Source organism: Lagenorhynchus albirostris, chromosome 3 (genome assembly GCF_949774975.1).
Source record: "Lagenorhynchus albirostris chromosome 3, mLagAlb1.1, whole genome shotgun sequence".
Classification (NCBI taxonomy): domain Eukaryota; kingdom Metazoa; phylum Chordata; class Mammalia; order Artiodactyla; family Delphinidae; genus Lagenorhynchus; species Lagenorhynchus albirostris.
In genome coordinates, this window is record NC_083097.1 from 98,031,056 (window position 1) to 98,051,264 (window position 20,209).

At 39.3% G+C, this 20,209-nt stretch overlaps 1 protein-coding gene across 8 annotated transcripts in view; it reads left to right on the forward strand.

Moving 5' to 3' along the window:
• The window catches only part of TNFAIP8 (TNF alpha induced protein 8), a 123,502-nt gene extending 104,341 nt beyond the window's left edge, over positions 1–19,161 (forward strand). For 7 of the 8 annotated variants that reach the window (XM_060143468.1, XM_060143466.1, XM_060143465.1 and 4 more), the window contains one exon: positions 17,509–19,161. In XM_060143468.1, the coding sequence (XP_059999451.1) occupies positions 17,509–18,074 (566 nt within the window). In that variant the 3' untranslated portion in view covers positions 18,075–19,161. Of the gene's footprint in view, positions 1–7,303; positions 7,390–17,508 lie in introns of those variants that run through there. The other variant, XR_009539553.1, reaches the window with a different exon arrangement.
• The last annotated feature ends 1,048 nt before the right edge of the window (positions 19,162–20,209 follow it).

Here is a 20,209-nt window from a genome sequence, read left to right on the forward strand (position 1 = left end):
ACTCTCCTCGCTAGGGATGTCAAGACAGGCATATGCCACGAATCTGACCAGGTGTAAGTTAATGCCAGTAGCTTTCACCAGAGAATATTATGTACTATGGAAGACCTGTCTCTGTCCTTGAGGGCCTTTCAGTCCGGAGAAGATGTCAGACATGTACACGAGGAAGTACATACAAGGGGGATGCCACATCCGGGTTAGAGAGGTTCAGGAAGGGCTATCCGTGGCCGAGACCTCTGAGGCACAACTGTTGAGATGAATGCATTGGCAGGAAGCTTTGGACAGGATTTCCCAAAATGTGGTGGCTGTACCGTTGGTGGCGGTACGGTAAATGATTTTAGGAGGCCCCAGGCACAGAGTAAGATCATCTTCAGTAACTTTACAAGACGATTGGTCCCTTTCAGCTCCCTTGGAATCCTTTACATCATTCCCAGAGAATGCCTTTTTGGGGCTGTGTGACCTTTGCCACTTTATTCACACTGACTCACCCCTTTTGTGCCACGCAGTTAGACATGGGGCTCATGGCCTTTGGCAGACAGCGATATCTAGCTAGAAATGAACAGTAATGGGTTTTTTTTTTCCTCATTGAAATAATTTTTATGATTTAACAAATTTTTTTTTGATTTAACAAATTTTTAATGATTTTTATGATTATGGTATATTTAGGGGAGGAGTAGCAGTTTCCATTCACATTGTGTATATGATTCCTTTGATAAATAAATTTTTTTTCAGTAACAAGTAACCAGAGGGAAATAAAATACAGATAGTAAGTAGAAAACAAAGGCAAGTATTTGCAGCAACACAGATGGACTTTATGCTAAGTGAAATAAGTCAGGCAGAGAAAGACAAATACTGTATGTTATCAGTTATATGTGGAATCTAAAAAATACAATAAACTGGGCTTCCCTGGTGGCGCAGTGGTTGAGAGTCTGCCTGCCGATGCAGGGGACATGGGTTCGTGTCCCGGTCTGGGAGGATCCCACATGCCGTGGAGCGTCTAGGCCCGTGAGCCATGGCCGCTGAGCCTGCGCGTCCAGAGCCTGTGCTCCACAACGGGAGAGGCCACAACAGTGAGAGTCCCGCGTAACGCAAAAAAAAAAAAAAAAAGCAAAGGCAAGTTGTGACAGTGGTGCTCAAAGGATGAGGGTTTAGAGTGCTGCTCAGGTACACACAGGATGGCTTTTTCAGTGAAGAGAGAGATTTCAGCAAATATGCTGGGGTGGAAAATGCAAGGCATTTGGAGGAGAAGGTGGTGGAAGCCTAGAGATGTGTTGACAAGTCAGAACTAGGAAGTCTTCTTGCTCAGCTTGATTGCCAGCTAGGGGAACAGAGGGCTGCGAGCGCTTTGGAATCACTGCCAGAGTCACACCCAGGTCTGAAAAGTGATTCAGAAGGATTTGAGTCCCTGAGCCTTTAAAGCAGGGGTGGCTAACTCACAGGTCTTGGCTCATTTCCTGGCCTCTGTGGGCGTGTGGCCAGGTGGTTAACTGGACAGGACCTGTTTCGTACTCCCTTGTACCCCCTGCCCCCAAATGTTACCAGAAGGTCAGATTTTTCTTGAGAAATGGGAAATGTGAATTTTTAGGTCAATGCTCCCAACTTTTACATGGCTTTTACTAATTAGAAAAACAAAATTAAAACATTATGAGGGCCCATTTTGGGGTTGATGAAGTGTTCTGGAATTAGTGATGATTGTTGCCCATTGTGAATATAATAAAAATCACTGAGTTTTATCCTTTTGAGATGGTTACAATGGTGATTTTTTTTTTTTTTTTTCTGCGTTATGTGGGCCTCTCACTGTTGTGGCCTCTCCCGTTGCGGAGCACAGGCTCCGGACTCACAGGTTCAGTGGCCATGGCTCACGGTCCTAGCCGCTCCGCGGCATGTGGGATCTTCCCAGACCGGGGCACAAACCTGTGTCCCCTGCATCGGCAGGCGGACTCTCAACCACTGCGCCACCAGGGAAGCCCTACAATGGTGATTTTCATGTGATATGAATTTTATCTCGGTTTTAAAAAGAAAAAAAAAATTATGGGGGCCCAACCAAAATGTGTTGCCAGCCCAAAGTTTGTAAGCTCTGTTTTAAATGGAGGAATTAACTCTTTGCTACTTTTGATAATCCCAAACCACCTTTCCCCAGGGAAGCCAGCGACCAGGAGTTAATGGGGGTCATATTGTAACCCTGCATTAACCTCTGGGCCTCTGTTTTCCGCCTGTGGTCTCCATGGCTTCTTCCATCTCTAAAAGTAGGACTGGTGACAGAAATGGGGAGAGGTGGGATGGTGGCCTTAATTCTGGAGCACTGAGTGAGTGGGTGGAAAGACAAAACTACAGAAAGGTGGGCACAGCCAAAGTGTTTCAGAGAAGTGATTTATTTTGCTGTTATTTGGCAACTGGTGGTAAAATTGATTGGTTACGTTATTTGCCAAAGTTTATTTTACCCAGATATCTACCATTAGGGAAGTAATCCATCTCTAAGACAGCAAGTTAATGTACTTAGGGAAATGATTTTTAGTTCTTAAAAGAGATTGACTATAATGACCTTTTTTAGTTATTTTCTTTAATGGAAAAATGAGTTTAATATACCAACTATGACTCAACATGAAAGAATTATGATTATTTTAACAAAACTGTTTGGCTTTATTATTTTTAATTCTAAATATAATTTGAAGTTAGCCAATTTCAATAAGGACAAAATAGAAAACTTAAGATTTTTATATTATAACCCAACTTTTTATTTAACAAACTAGCAAAGAAAGGTAGAGTTTATGCCTTTTTAAATTTCCAGTTTCTTATGAATATATCCTTAAAAAATGCCTTTTTTAATCTTAAAAAAGCAACATCTCTCTGAAAAACAGAATTATCTTATCTCTGCAGAGTGTGGGTTATTCAGTAATTTTTACCAGTTTCAAGTGTTATCAAAAGATGACTTTTTTTTTTTGGATGCCTATCTTAAGTTACGAATGGACTCATTTAGAATAAATTTTTTCCAAAGGATTATATTGCAATATTCGTTTCTTAGGTAAATTTGAGATATGATATTTGAGGTATGCTACCTAATTAAGTATTTGAGATATGCTACTTAATTAAAGTATTTGAGATATGATACCTAATTAAAATAATTCATTTATAGTTTCTTATGTCTTATAAAAAACCAGTACTCTTTTCTCACTCCTCCCCTGGCTTCCTGTTCCCCCAGAACAACCTGGGAATCTTTTTGACCCAGCAGATACATTTTAAAGATTAATTGAGCATTTATTGTGGCAAGGAATAAATAATAAATTATAACCAATCACAAAGATTTTACTTTCAGGGAAAATGGAAGCAAATAATTATGATGTAAAGCAGTTTGCAAAAAGAGTGAGAGAGAGGATAGAACGTTTCTGACAGGGTTAGTCAATAAAGCCTTCAAGGAAGATATATTTGGGAAGGATCATTGAGGAATGGATAGAATTTCACCCAAGATGGCTCCCTCTTGCTTCCTTCAAGTTTCTGCTCGAATGTCACCTTTCCAGAAAGGCCTTCCCTGACTAAAACAGCAGGGATAAAATAGCATAGTCTCCCCCTCACCCCCAGTCTCCTCACTACCCCGCCCCCCAGCAAAAACACACACACTCCCTTTACTTTTTTCTAGCCCCCTGCCACTATTTGACCTGTTCATACACATTTGTTTCATGTGTCTTAGGTTTTGTGTCTTAGGTTTCCCTCTACTAGAATCTGTGCTTCTTGAGAGCAGGCATTTTGGTGCTGAGTAAAAAATGTGTTAAGTGAATGAATGAGTGACTGACTGGGAGAAGGCTTTTCTGCTAAAAGTCTGTTTACTGTGTAGCGCTCCAAACTGGTATGGGAAAATCCAAGTTCAACTTCTCCCAGGATATTTAGAAATTTGGCAAATTCACCACCTCTCTGAGACTCAGCGAACACATTCTGTAGAAATTAGGGGGAGATTTTGATGCCTGTAACTAAATAACAAGTGTTACGAAAACAAATTATTATTACTCTTAACCTTCCTACCTTTTTACCCAGCAGACCTTCTGTAGACACTCACTGACCATACATAATTTAGGTTTAAATTATTTCTAAAATCCATGGGACTTGCACATGCCCTTCTGTTTCTGACATACAGGTACACTGCAGGGCAGAATTCTAATTCCAAAGAGCCCATAGGAGTTCCGTAGGTTGGCTCTGAAATGTAGTCCCATTTATTTCTTCAAGGAGAAGTCATCCACACAAATGGTTGCCGAGCCCGGGAGCTGAATGTAACTGGGTGGTGATGGCCAGGGAGGACCTGTGGTAAACCAGGCAGGGTGTTCTCCTTCTAAAGGCGGCAGCCACAACTTACCTCAAGACCACGGTTGCCGTGTGGGAATGTGGGCCCGTTTTGGTCAGATCTTATGATTATTAAAAAAAAAATAATAATAATAATCAAAAACACAGATTTTGAGGTTAAATTTTTTAAAACATGGACCACTAACTCTAAGATGAATACAACACTGTACAGGCCAAACAACGGGGTGTCCAGGTTACAACCTCTACAAGGCATCCTGATCTAAATAAAACAATGGAGGATACCTGAGCATTAAGAGCAGGGAGAAAAGGTTAGAAAGAGGGGTAGAAACCACTTTACAAAGAACTGAGTGCCACACTGGAGGTAGCCAGCTGTAAGCACACTGGGTTTTCTTTTTTCAAGGTTATCTCCTGGAGTTTTAGAGCTTCAATGTATCTTGATACTTGGAATGAGATAGTTCACTTTAAGGCCCAGCAGATCGCATCTTACCATTTGCTTACCTTTAATGGGATCTGGCCTCTTAGGGCTTGACATGGCTATAAAATGCTGGACCAGCTTAACCTTTTCATACAGTTATTGCGGAAAGGTTTTGTCAAGAATGTGGGGAGGCTATGCCAGGATGCATATTTGACAGATGCCCAAGCTGAGGCCAAGAAGTCACTGCTCCTAAAATACTCAAACAGATGGCTTTGGGATATTTTCATGAAAAATTCCAGAACATTTGCTGTAGGGATTGAGTTAGCTAAATATGGTCACTTCGCCAAACAAAAGTGGCTGGTCATTCTGTATGTTCTGGCAAAGGACAGGGGAGAAAAGCAGTAGACAAAAAAAAGAAAAGAAAATGCATATTGTCCACAGAGGATAAGTAAATTTGTTTGTTAAGCTCTAGATATATGAAATTGAATTGATTTCCTGACACATCTTCATGAATTGCCGGAGAAGATAGTGATAGGTTCCATGGAAGCAGATTAGAGCAGTGGGGTTTGTTTCACTCCATGGTAGCTGGAGGGCAGGTGTTATGCACTTTGAAGAATAGAGAGATGAATAGAGTGGTACCTTAGTTGTCAAGGATTATAATCAAGTAAGATAAGATAGGAATTTAATTCTCCCACGAGGCAGAAAATACATTAGAAGAGGGAACACTTTATTCTTTTCTTGGGATTTGGGAGATTACTTCCCCGCTGGATTTGGAAAACCTTCTTGGAAGTGGTGGTGTTTAAACTGAGCCTTAAAGGACGAGCAGGACTTTTTCAGGGGTGGAGCAGGGTGGACACATAATTTTTATTTTCTTTATTTTTTTTTTCTCTTCTCTGATGTGTAAGACCCATCCTCCTTATTTTTTGGTTCAAGGAGTTGCTTTATCTTGGGGAGCAGATAAGCTCTAAAAAGTGGGATTATGCAGCTGGCTCAGGAACATCACAGCATTTGATAGAAAATTCACTTTTCTTACAGAGCAGCCATGCACCATAGTTGGCTGCCATGTACCTCGGCTCTGCCCCCATTCAGTGCCCTTGGACAAGTCCCTTGACTGCTAAGCGTCAGTTCTCTCATCTGCTTCTTCAGGGTTAAATAATAATAAGAGGATGAAACCAGAAGAAACCCTTTCATAAACACATGGAAGTGTTATAGTGCAAATATTTTGCACACTGTGGAGTGCCATGCAAATGTCAGCTCTATTTTGACTGTCTGCTTGTCTTCGTTATAGGGCCAGGAGACCAGACAGGGTGTGTTGACCATCGATGCCAGTTTTAGGGGCTGGTTCGATAATTAAACTGCACTCCAGTGTGTTGGCTTTTAAAGTCTGTTACTGGTTTTCGAAGCCCGGCGTGAATATAAATATTCATCCGGAGCCAGGGCCTCTGGCAGGATGCGAGAACTTAGGGAGTGGAAAAGTGTAGAAAATCGTGGAGCTTGTTTAGAGGATTTTCCTCCACAATCTGGTGGAAGCTTGAATTATATCAACAATGGAAAGGCTTCATGTCCTCAAGAAAATATGTAAATAAACCCAGCTTAATTGAAAAGTCTTCAAGAAAAATATATGGTATCCTAATCCAATGTAATAAATAAGGAAGGGTTCATTTAATTTAAAAAGAAAAAGAATAGTTCACTAAAGTCAGTTTGGTATAAACACATGTAGGATATTTTTATTTAATTTCAAACCCATATGAAGCTTAGTGATAGAATTATTAGGCCCTGTTCAAATTTTGGTTAAAGTATCATTTAAAGAGACTAACTTTTCTATTCTCTTTGAGGCTTTAATATAATAAGCTGTATTCTGAGAACATTTTCTCTGCATTCTGTGCACAAGCTCACGTCTAGTTTTGGGTGAAAAAAAAATTGAGTGGGGAGTTAGATCTGTTCACAGGCTACTTAGAGCATGTCTTCATGGCCAAAGTATGTCTATTGGAAAATTGTAAAGTACAGCGTTGTAGGAGTACACCTCAGAGTAGGGGTCCTCCAACTTTACTCTCCCTCAGAACCATCCATCAGGGTGCTTCTTCCAAATGCAGCTTCTTAGACTGCAGTCCTGAGGATTCTGATTCAGTGGGTCTGACAATCTGCATTTCGAAGAAAGCTCCAGGCCCTTCTGATTCACGTGGGCCTTGCCACGGAGAATGCTGCCCAAGTACCTGCTGTATCTGTCCTCTCCCTGCCAGTGCTTTCTCGCAAACTGAGAACCTTTGTAGTAAGTTTTCCTGGGCCTCGACAGCAAGCTGTACATAGTTTGTGTTTAAAGTTTCTCTAAAAGCCATAGGACCCACATGCATCCTTGGGTTTCTAACATATAGATAGGTACGCTGCCGGGCAGAATTTTTAATCCCTAACTCGCCTGTAGGAATTCTGTAGGTCACCCTGGAATGCAGTCACATTTATTTCTGTAAAGCAGAGTCTTCTTTTTCTTTTAAGGCAACCTCCTGGGTCAGTCTCCACTTGTGAAACCTTCTGCAAACCTAGTTTCCCTCCATCACCCCTTTGAGCAAAATTATCATTCCCTCTCTTTGCTACCGTCACGTTTAGGGTTCTGCCAAGCTGTGTGCTCATCTGCCCCGCACCCCAATGCCACATTAAACTGAGTGTCCGGAGAGAACTGGAGGGAAAGGATCGGTTGTTTATCTCTGAAACCACAACATTATAAACACTCAGAAGTTTTGTTGAATGATTCGTGTCTTCAGGTTAATGTCCTCTCTTCTTTCCTCACTCCTGTTTCACAAGTCATGATCACAAGACTCGATCATCCCATACCAGCCGATCTTCTACAATATCTACCTTAAGAATCAGGATGACAACATTAACGACAACAGTAATAATAGTTCATGTTAACTGACGCAATTTTTAAATATCTGGCACTACCCTAAGCACTTTATATGGATTATTCTCATTTAATCTTCATAACAACCTCAGGTATCCTCATTTGCATATGGGGATACTGAGGCACAGAGAGGTTAGGTAATTAGCCCCCTGGACACGGGCACTCAGTGGCAGAACCAGGCTTCTGACCCAGACGGTGTGCCTCTGGAGCCCACGTTCACAGTCACCACATTACCTGGCTTTGCCTGACTCTCTTTGCACAAGACAATTGTGAATCCGTTCCAGAGGATTAGCAAGAACTCAAGTCAGTTTGTTAGCCAATAATTCTCACTGACCTTATCCTACAAACTTGTTAATGGGTCGTCTGAGAAGTTAGGTTGGAAAACTTGGGTAGGTAAAGTTAAAATGTTACTTTACTGCACTAATCCTCAAGACCTCTAATATTATTAGTACATTTTTTGCAACTCAAATGGGACCTTTGTATACATCGTTTCCCAAATGTATTTAGCTCGAGGGAATCACCCCTGCCACCCCCTACTTAAGACTCTTAACTTCTTGAAGAATTAGGTTTTTGTTGTTTTTAACATAATTCGGAATAAAAGCTGGCTAGTGCTCTTGTGGGGTTCCCAAGAAATTTCTCAGGTCCTAAATATTTGGGTAACCCTGACTTTTGACCCTTTCTTATTTAGTCTTGAGTGTCTTTAGTGCCTGAGTAGTTAAGTAGTCTTTAGTGACCACTTACATTTACCTGCTGGAACAATCACAGATTTGTTGTCGTAGTGTAATTGCTAATAGTGCCCTTTTCGAAGGGACCCCATTTGGATGATAAACTCTGCACAATTGCTCTAATCATAACTTCACCCTCCCCCAATTAAATAAAGACCTCTGTTTCATACTTACTACCTTCTCATCACTCCCTGAAGGACTCTTATTGCTACCACATGTATGGGAACAAAGGTAATAGCCATGTGCCTCTGGCATCTCACCATTTTATGTCAGAGTCGTGCAAGGAATTATAGAATTCCATAAACTGGAATTATGCAGTTTATAGTCTCTCATCACTCAAAAGTAGCATTTCTTAAGAATTGCAAGCCTTTAAGACCTCTTCACCTTGCTCAGAATCTATCTATTCATATATATGCTTATCTATGCAGAAGAGACAGCAAATCTGAAAGGATACCAAAAGTCTAAAAATAGTTGTTACCTCTGGGCAGCAGTGGTTGACATCAGTACTGCGTAGTGGTGGCAAAGCTGAGAGAGACTTCTCACTTTAAATATTTACACTCCGGCTTTTGAGTAACGTAAGCATATTATTCTTTTTAATTATATTTTTCAATGTTTTAAAACTATTCTGAGTTTTCCCTGGAAATACAGGCTATTTCAAGCCCAGCTGGGTTGATCTACCTTATGGAATCCATGTCTTTCCTCCAAGGGAGACCTGCTCTCTTTTTTTTTTCTTTTATTTCACTTCACTTAGTCAAATATTAGTAGGTCTTCTCATACTTCAAGAGAGAGCTTTTTTTATGCTTGTGTGTTATAACATAATTCTTAAGAGAATAGCTTGGAATTGGACATATCTGGGATCAAGTTCCTCTCTTCCACTTACTGACTGTATGGCCTTGAGAGAGCAACTTAATTTCTCTGGGCCTCCGTTACTGTATCTGTAAATGGGGATAATGACAACCTCCCTCTTGGGATTGTTGTGAAATTTCAATAAGATAATGCATATTCTAGGCAGTTCTGGGGATAATGTAGTATAAGTTCAAAATATGGTGGCTAGCCAGTGGGTTCTTATGACTGTAAACCTCTCACTCTGAGTAGCTACAAAATTCATTTCTATTCCTGTAACCTCTTTTCTAATATTTACAAGACTGACATTCCGTGGGATCCAACCATACCACTTCATATAAATATCATCAAACTTTCTTCCAATCCTGGTATTAGTGCACCTAGAGGCAGCAGGGATATCTTGTCAGAGTTTATGCCTTTCAGAAAGCAGTCAAGGAGTCAACATGATTCCTGGAGCAAATTAACCAAAAAAAAAAAAAGCAGAGATGGAGTCTAATATGACGTTAAAGGTGTTGAAACTTAGGAAATGACATTTTCAATTTCAAAATCATCACAAAGGTAAGCCACAGGAATGAAAGACACACAGTTGAACCCAAAATCGTGATGAAAAGATTCTAGAATTCAAGCAACAAAAACAGCCCAAGGTCACACGGGGAAAAGCCTTCATAGTGTTTTCTTTAGGGCATAATTCCGCTTGTCTACAAATTTGGAAAATAGAAGATATAAAGAGAAATGAGTAGAAAGAATACAGTGTATGTAAATATTGGATTTGAATTCCTGCTTCTCTATCTCAAGTGTATTCAATAAGGGAGCAAAACTCAGTGTGCATTTGTGGTCTGTCGTCATGAGCCCAGCACGCTGCTGGGGGTTTTCTGATTTGTAACTCAGTAACTCTCACTTAAGCCATACCACCTTGAAATGATGCCCTACTTAGCAGATGAGAAAACAGATTCAAAGAAATTAAATTGCACCCAAGTCTACAACCCAGGACTCTCGACCTTGATCTTTTGTTTCCGTCCATGCTGTTCTTACTTGGCAGGAAGCCCTGCCTTTGGGTCTCTAGTTCCCTGGGAAGCTTTGGGAAGTCTGGGGGAGAAGCTAGGACTTTATGGAGTAATCTTGTTGGCCTCCGTGGACTTTCACTTTGGCTTTATATGTGGCCCACTTCCTTTACATTGTTTCCTCTCTTGCACAGCTTTGTATGGACGCTGATACTGTTTGTCTTTTTGTGGGGTGCTTCAATTCTGTTCTCCTGGGGCCAGTTTTCTCTAGACAAAATACACTTGTGTTACCTATCACAGACCTTGTGGTACTGAATCTATTGCTAACAACAGATTCAACACCTAAGAAAAAGAGAAATTCCCCGATAAAGGAAATTTTAATATATTTTAGTTTTTTTAATGTCATCACGGAAAGGATCTATAACTCGTTATTCACTAAACCGTGTGAGGTCTTTGTTTTCACACAACCGTCTGGCATTTTGCATTTCTAAGCTCCATGTTACTTCCGGAAGGGGTTGATTAATTTTCACCAAATGTCATTCAGTACCAGAGAACCTCAGAAGGTATTTGAAGTTTAATTTGTTGACTTCTTTAAACAAACCTGTGGAGAAAGCTGTTCAGTGATGGGTATTCTGTGAGATCCTCCTCTGTGCTCCATGTCCATTTATCTTTGCAACCACTCCAAGAGGTGGGGATCATTAGTCCCATCTTGTAGATGGGGAAACTGAGTCTCAGTAATATGCCTGAGCAGTATGGCAGTTCATAGAACCATCAGCTACGGAATATTGGACTTTTATAAGTACACTCTTCTTTTCCAGGACCCTGGGGAAATTAGTTGCTGCAGGAAACATGTACTAGTTCTCACTAAAGGGTTATATAGACTGCAGTTTTGTTTTGGTTTGTTTTGTTTTACTTTATATGGTTTTGATGAAAAAATCGTAATATGTGTTAAAAGGTATGTTTTTAAGAAGATCAACTCATGAGTCTCATAAAAATACAAAAGGGACATGCCGAAGATTTTACTTAACTCGTTAACTAATGAGGAACAGTAAGCTCTTATGATCGTTTCAAAGGAGAATGCCAAGTGTAACACAGGCAGACAAGAAAATGAGGGAGCAATTGCACCTTCACTAGACAGAATTTATTTGTATCTGTGGAAAAGAGCCATTTGCACTACCAGATTTACTTACGGAGTTGTGAAATAGCTACGTAAAGAACAAGGAAAGGAGGCTGCAAGAGGGTGCTTTATAATTCCCAGTACTCCATTGAAAACCATCTAGTGATTTTTTTTTTCTTTTTCAGCCCTTTTTAAAGTCACCACCTTCCCTGACATTTGTCTTCTTTAATATGTTGACTTTTTAAATGAGCATGTACTTTTCTGAAGGTGGTAGGAGACACAGAGTGAATGACTTAGCTTGTCCCTGTGATGAGGCATACCATTGGTTTTCAACCACTTGGGGTCAGGAAAATGCATACACACCCAAATTTGCATTCGCCATCGGTTAAGGACCTTAGATGTATTGATTTTTCTCAAGACTATGTTCTTTTGTGTTAGAGTCTCTATCTGTGACCTGAGGGCGATTGGGGGTTAAGGGTCCCTGCACTTGTCTTTTTCTCTCTGGATAAGATTGCCTCCAGCTTGCTGCCATGGTCATTTCTTCTGGTCCTTCCAGGGTCAGCCCCTCTCATAGTTTGAATCTCTGCTGCTTCTGCTGATATGGCCCTCTCCCCACCCCTCACTCTCTTTTTCTTTCTTTTTTCTTTTTGGTTTTTTGTTTCTTCTCTATCCTGTTGAATTTCCCACTTTGGAATTTTTGAGTGTGGAGGCTAGTGTCACACATATATCAGCAGTGTCCCAACAATTCCTTGCTTTTCTCCTGGAGCACTACCAAATCCCAATGTAGGGGGGTCAACTCTTAGCTGTTTAACTTCTTGTGACAGTGTTTACTGTTGGTTATGGCTCCATTCTTATCCCCAAAGCTGTCTTTTTACTAAGCCCCATTTAGATTTGGAGTAATTCAAATGCAAGAGAGCTAAGGTTTTATATATTTGTTTAAAGAACTTTTACTAACAGACCAAAACAGCCAGTCGTGCTCTTCAAATTGTTTTCTTTTCCATCCTTCCTACTACTGGGCCCACTGGATCAAATTTTAACTAGGCAAGAATTAGCAATGACATATATGTGCATCTGTAGTCACCGTTTAAAAGTTCCAAGTATAACAAATTTGATGGGTGAAAAATTATGTATTTGATGGTGAGGTTGTAAAGAAAGTGACTTGAGTACTTCACTATATTAGCATTTTCTTAACTGGGGTAATATTATGGGTAATTCTTGTTAATTTCAGAGAACTATAGTTTTTCATTAATTAATGTCATGAAAAGGTTTTGGGTTTTTTCCCCCTATTCTAAGCACTTTTTTTCTTTTATACAGGGTCATTATAACTTTGACATCAGTGTTTATCTCCAGATTTATAATTGTTGATGCTAAAAGCAGGATTCCCTAAATATCAGTTTGCCTTATAGCAAACGTTGCTGAAATGGACTGTTTGATTGAGCCAAGAAAGGCGATGTACAGACGTAGAGGAGGGGCAGTGAGATAAGTAGATGTCAAATAACATTCACACATATTTCTGAAAACAGTCTTAAATGGTTTTGATGTAGTGGTAATCCTTTGTATGTTTTTGATATAAGGTATCATTTTTCATTAGTCAACAGCATACATGTATATTTTTAAACACAAGTGAATCAGTACTTCCAGCACTTTCTTCTTTGAGAACATCTCCTATTCATACATCTTAGTTGCTTCCTGGGCATACCTTTGGTTATGTGTTTTTCATCATAGATCCAGACAGAGGGAGAGGTGGGCCTGTGTTTAATCTTCCACTGTAGCTCAAGTCAGAACCACTGTACCCTGCTTTTATGCTAAATATTTGTATTACTGTCCTTTGATGTTTTCTCGTTGTACATAATAAATCTTTCCTCTTTTATTTTTTTTACATTTGCATTTTTTAAATTATAGTTAATTTACAGTGTTGTGTTAGCTTCAAGTGTACAGTACAATGATTCAGTTATATATATATATATATATATATGTCAGACTATTTTCCATTATAGGTTGTTATAAGACATTGAATATAGTTCCCTGTGCTATACAGCAGGTCCTTGTTGTTTATCTCTTTTATACATAGTAGTGTGTATATGTTAATCCCAAACTCCTAATTTATCTCCCCACCCCATCCCCTCTGGTAACCATAAGTTTATTTTCTATGTCTGTGAGTCTATTTCTGTTTTATAAATAAATTCATTTATATCATTTTTTTTTAGATTCCACATATAAGTGATATCTTATGATATTCATCTTTCTCTGTCTGACTTCACTTAGTATGATAATCTCTAGGTCCATCCATGTTGCTGCAAATGGCAGTGTTTCATTATTTTTATGGTTGAGTAATATTCCATTGTGTACATATACCACATCTTCTCTATCCATTCATCTGTCGATGGACACTTCGATTGCTAAATCTTTCCTCTTTAAAGGAACTGATTTATGACAGTAAGAGAAACCACACTCTGAGGTACACTTCAAAGGAAGAAAACCACATATTTAACCAGGTAAAGCAAATATCTGTTTCTCTAGCTTTTAAAACAAACAAACAAACACCCACATATGTATTTAGAACTCTCATTTTGCAGGTCAGCATGTTTTCACAGAGAAGTATTTAAGTATAGTGAAGAGAGGGGGGCAGTTGACTCCTGCTTCTGTCAGAAGTGCCGTGTACCAGGCACCCTTGTAGGTCCAGGGGACGACACAGTGAATAAGATTTACAACTTCTGCTCTCAAAGTGCTTACATTCTATTAAAGGAAGGCAGACAATGAAAATGTAAGCAAATGATGAGGATTTCAGGAACAAGGAAGTGCAATGGTTAGCAAAGAATTTAAGTGAAGCGTCATTTTCTAATTTCCATTTTTAAAAACCCTGGCTACTACATTGGAAGCAATTGGAAAGGGGCTTGGACTGGGCTGTTGTCCATGGAGATGGAGGGAATTGGATAGAATTTAGAGAATTGGAGGAAGGTAGGATGGAAAGAACTTGGTAATGGACTGGGTAAGGGAGGGGATGGTATAGTGGACGACTCCCAGGTCTCTGACTTGAGCACAAGGATGGAAGGGATGCTATTAATTAAGATAGTAAAGAATGGAGGAGGAGCCCTTTGGGGGCAGGAGGGAATCGAGGATTCAGTTTTGGACATGGTATATTTGCGATGCCTGCAAAATAGCCAAGGAAAAGAAAAACCTTGAGTGCATTTGCAAAATGAGTCCAGAAAGGAGGTCAAGGCTGAGTTATAGCTGTGGGAGTCATTGGCACATGGGTGATATCTGAAGCCATGGAAGTGGTTGTGATCACACAGGGGTGAGGACTGTGAACGAGAAAAACTTGGTCCAGGACTAGCTGTGAGATACACCAGACATTTAATCGATCTAGTGGAGGATGTGGAACTGACAAACAAGCCTGAGCAGGAATGGCCAAAGGCAGTTAATTTGCAAGAAAAAAATAATCATATTTCATGATCACAGACCACACAGTCCTGGCCAGCAGCTCTCAGCCACAGCTCCCAGTTGGCTCTGAAAAAGCCTTCACTAATGCTAGGAAAGAAATCTACTGCATGCATGTCTTCCCTGAGGAGGGGGAGAAAGAGTTTCATCCTCATTTTCAAAGATGACTGTACTGGATATAATCCAAAGGATAAAATGAAAGTATGAAGCTGTTGCTGGGTTTCTAGAACAGGGTTTGAAGTTCCTTTGAAACAAATGTGAAAGCCTCAGAGGTCAACTTCTCTGTCCTGGTTTAGTTTGGGTTCCTAGTAAATGGAGAATGATCTTGCTTAGTTGGCAGCAGCCTTTCTCTTGCGAGAAGTTAAAGCGCTACACCATAGAGTTATTTTGTCTTTATGCTTGCAATTACATGGGAAATTTAGATTTAATAAGAAAACTAGTTTAAAAGACATACGAACTTGCAAGTCCAGCCTTGGAAAAAGGAGCACAGGGGAATCTTTCGAACCCATCTCCCTCTGGTTTCGATTATTTCACAATATACGGTATCGCCATTTAATAGGCATTGCAGTAAATCCCAGATGGGATGTTTGTAGACTGTGCCACACTCTAATCAATTAAAAACAATAAACTTTCAACTTTATATAAAATAAATTCCTGAAATCCTAGTTGGTTACTGTGTATCTGAAAGTTTGGGGGTATCCCTTCCTATATAAATAAGGTTTATTATTTGTAGAGGTCTGTGTCTTAAGTTGAGTCGTGGAAGATGGTCCCTGGTCTTAATATGGTAATATTAATATTAAATAACTACACGTGTGCCGTTCATTTTGACATAAATTCTTTCGTGTAAAGCCATACACTCTTGCAAACTATTGAAGAGTAGGAATAGAAATGGACTGCTGCTTAAATGATGAAAGTATTAAAAAGCTTGGAAACTTTCTTTGTCAAGTTGGCTATTTCTCGTGCTCTTTCACTTTCCTTTTCTTTCTCAAAATCAATTTCAGTTCTTCTGCAGTTTCAGTTCATGTTTCACAAGTTTAAATATCAGCATTTGTGAGGGCACCATTTCTAGTTTGATCAAGATTTTCTTGCAGGGTGTATAGCCGTGTACAGTTCTGAATGACATCCTGGTCATTAGGAATCACTTGGCAGCTACCTGTACTATATACCATGAGCTACTTTGGCCCAAATTTCACATCTGACATGGCAGTTCCACATTGAGGGAGTTAATCTCTTATGTACCTTCCCAGCCTGGATTTGGGAGCGGCTACCTTTTTGTTTTCTAATGTTGCCAACCTGTCCAAACTAGAAATAATTCCGTAATTATTTCTAATAATATCAATGATGCCCTGACTCATTCCTACATATCTGTATTTTTAAGCCTTTCATCTTTCATTACTGAATGACTGCTTTCCAACACCCAGGCACCTAGGAGAAGAGGGAGAAAGCACAGTTGTAGTGAAGCAGTATACGCAGAGTGGGAGAGGATTTTGGAGGAAAACTAAACTTGGTTTAGGGAATGAACATTTATTGAGCATCTTCACTGACTGGCTGTAAGTTAAGAGCATCACGTAGGGTCTCATTAATATTTAATATATACAGCTCTTATTTTTTGTGTCTTAAATCTCTGTCTAATTAAATTACAATAATTTAATCAGTGAGTTCAAAAGTGAACTCTAAGCATCTGCTTTTTCAAAGTATGTTGTTCATGTGGCACGTTTCATTAGTTCATACAGTAGTGTTTTTTTCTCAAATCGTAGAAAAATTTAAAGGTCACAATGGCCATTCATTAGAAATAGCAAGTGACAATAAGCTCTCCAAGGAATATTTCTTTCCAACACTCAGCTTTGGGGAGTTGAAATTCAGGGTGGTTAGGTTGATCAAACTGGTAAGTGCTGACCAATGTCTTGGGAAATTTGACTTTTTGCAAATTTTGGACTATAAAGCATGGCTTTCCTTTTGATTAGCTTCCATGAATTTGTCAATTTACTCAATATCACGGCTTTGTCATTTATTCCTCTTACATTTAAATGGGTTTCTATAAATCATTCTTGGTTACTGTTGCTCAGAGAACTATTGTAGAGTTGATTTTATATTCCTTCTGTAATTCTTATAAAATTAAAACTAGGGAAAAATGACATAAAAACTTACTGCCTCTTGAGACATACTATCTTTATAATCAGAGCCCTTTAACTCATTTTTTGTTTTTTTTAACTTGTTTTTTCTTTAATTTTAGCATTTTTAAAAATTTTATTGGAGTATAGTTGATTTACAGTGTTGTATTAGTTCCAGGTGTGCAGCAAAGTGACTCAGTTATACATAGACATATATTAATTCCTTTTCAGATTTTTTTCCCATATTATTATGGAATACTGAGTAGAGTTCCCTGTGCTATATAGTAGGTCCTTGTTGGTTATCTATTTTATATATAGTGGGGTGTATATGTTAATCCCAAGTTCCTGATTTATCCCTCCCCCACCCCCACCCCAGAGCCCTTAAACTTCTAAACAATGTATTGGCTACAAAGCGAAGGTGTAAAACACTTGAATGGCCAAAAAACCTTAAAGATTATGCACAACCACCCATTAATTTCACCAATGAGAACCTAATTCCCCAAAATGTAGGAAAATTATTTTAGTTCTTTTCTGAACAGAAACTAATGTCAGTAGATGGGAGGCAAACCGTAGAGTGGGAAAATGGGAAGGAAAATACTCCTTCCAATGAGATTTTTAATTTGCTTCTCTTGCTGATATTTACTGAATTTTTATCCTCCTCCTCCCCTTTGTTTTTAGTGGCCACAGATGTCTTTAATTCCAAAAACCTGGCCGTTCAGGCACAAAAGAAGATCTTGGGTAAAATGGCGTCCAAATCCGTCGCTACCACCTTAATCGATGACACGAGCAGCGAAGTGCTGGATGAGCTCTACAGGGTGACCAAGGAGTACACCCAGAACAAGAAGGAGGCAGAGAAGATCATCAAAAACCTCATCAAAACAGTCATCAAGCTGGCCATTCTTTACAGGAATAATCAGTTTAACCAAGATGAGCTAGCACTGATGGAGAAATTCAAGAAGAAAGTTCATCAACTTGCTATGACCGTGGTCAGTTTCCATCAGGTGGATTTCACCTTTGACCGGAATGTGTTATCCAGGCTGTTAAATGAGTGTAGAGAGATGCTCCACCAGGTCATCCAGCGTCACCTCACCGCCAAGTCACATGGACGGGTTAATAATGTCTTTGATCATTTTTCAGATTGTGATTTCTTGGCTGCCTTGTATAATCCCTTCGGAAGTTTTAAACCCCACTTACAGAAACTGTGTGATGGCATCAACAAAATGTTAGATGAAGAGAACATATGAGCATGTGAGTTGAGATTGTGACTGCTCGTGATTTATTTGAAGATGGAGCACTGCTGATTTATGAAGAAAAAAAATAATGTTTTAAAGATTACACATATTTCAGAAAGACTTTGCCCAATTCAGTTGTCAGACATTAATGATAATGTTTTATGAGGCTTGTTTTATTTGAAGCAAAGCATATTGCCAAATATTCTGGTAAAAAGCTTCCCAGCGGTTAGCAGATCACGGGAAGATGTATGGTTGCGTGATGCAAATATAGAGTTATATAAAGAAAGATACGTGCGGCTCCAAACCTCAAGACATCTTTTTTAGGGCAGTTGTTATGTTGGTGGCACATTGGATATTTCTGTCATGTACAGAATTGTGTATTTTGATTCACCTTTATTCCTTACTATGTATGTGTACCTCTTTTAAAAAGCCAAGAGCTCTCTCTTACTGTCATTTCTCCTTTTGAAACAATTCCATTTTCACGTTTACCTTTTGTTAAAAAATCTTTTGTTAAAGACTTTGTCACTGACATTCAAGAATTCCATCTTAATTAAGAATTAAGATTCAAGAATTAAGGCAGTCACATTGAACCTTCAGAAAAATAGAAAACTGCTTCTCTGAAATCAATATTGTAGAAACCAATTGTATTTGACATTATGAATAATGTCTAACATAAGACTATGCTTCTGGAATCAAGTCCTGTTTTTCAGTACCAACAGTAATACTTCCCAAAACATGAAAATTCCCCAAAATGGCATACCATTGCCTTGAAATGCTTGCTGAGGGCTTAACTTACGTCATCTTGAAAATGTGCTGATGGAATCTCCATTTTTCATACCTGTTTTAAATGTAAGAGACAAAGAGGAAATCTAGATCATTCCCGATATTGGGACAATAAAAAGTAAGTGGTTTTAAGAATGATAAAACAATCTTTACGTTAGAGACGAGCCCATCAGAATAATTTAATTTAGGGGGATGAAAGGCAAAAGGGAAGACAGGATATTGCCAGAAGAACATGGGAATGAAAATGAATGCATTTCAATGTTTAGTAAGGTTTGATAGGTAAATAAAGAATGTCACTTTTTTATTTAACTGATAAGGTTTTTGCTATTTTGTTATTTGCTATTTTGATGAGTAAACCAAAGAATATTTGCATTCCAAGCAGTTTGTGTGTTGTTTCTATATAATTTTATGTGTGAATGATAAAGTAAGCATTTGCTTATTTTGTAAAAAAAAAAAGAAAAGAAAAGAAACCTGCTGGCCAACTATATCACCTAGGAAATAACAGACTCAGTCACCAGTGTTAAATGTTTGCAATGTCACTCTGTCTGTGATTTAGTGTACTCTTTTGCCTGTCTCCCAGAATACTGATGTTAAAATGATAGCTCGCCAGGAAAGGCCCTACAACTAAATATTCCAGAGGTTGAGATCTTCTTTAACCCACTACAGCCTAAAGGAGGTGGTAACTTTCTCTGGGATCCTCATGTGCTTATCTGAGTCAAGCAGCAGAGGCAAAGAGTATCTCCCTGTTTGATATTAAATCCTGACACCAGGACTTGAACTGAAATTACTATCTTCACTTCCCAGGGCCGGTAGGTGACCACTGTAAGTTAGCAATAGTATAGTGATTGCAGAATTGATCTGTCTAGCTTCAGAGCCTGCTAAATAGCTTCTAAATTTAGTTTAGCAGCCTTTCTTGACCAGCTCTGCTTTCCTCACTTGGGAAAACCTAACCTGTGTTCTGTGGAAGCTACTGATCTGGTGCATTCTACTCTACCAGATTCCCTCAGCAGAGGGAGTGCGGAAAACAGTGCTCGGGCAGTTGGTGGGTGCTTCTTGCTCATCTCTAGCTATAGACAGGACCAACCAGAGAGAGAGGACCTAGGGATAAACTTAGATCAGTCTGGGCCCTTTTGGATCATAGAGTTGTGCCTTCAGACTAGCAGTCAGATGTGCATGGGGGAGGGGAAGGGCAGTCCTTAATTTCACATAGAAGGAAGGCAGTGTGGAATATCCTGAAGGAGGAAAGCCTATTTGCTTCCCTCTCTCAGCATCATCTTCTGGAGGGAACCCATCTCCTCCCCAAACCTGTACCTGGAAGGCATGCCTCAGAAGGATCAGTGACAGTCTTGATCAGCAAGTTCATT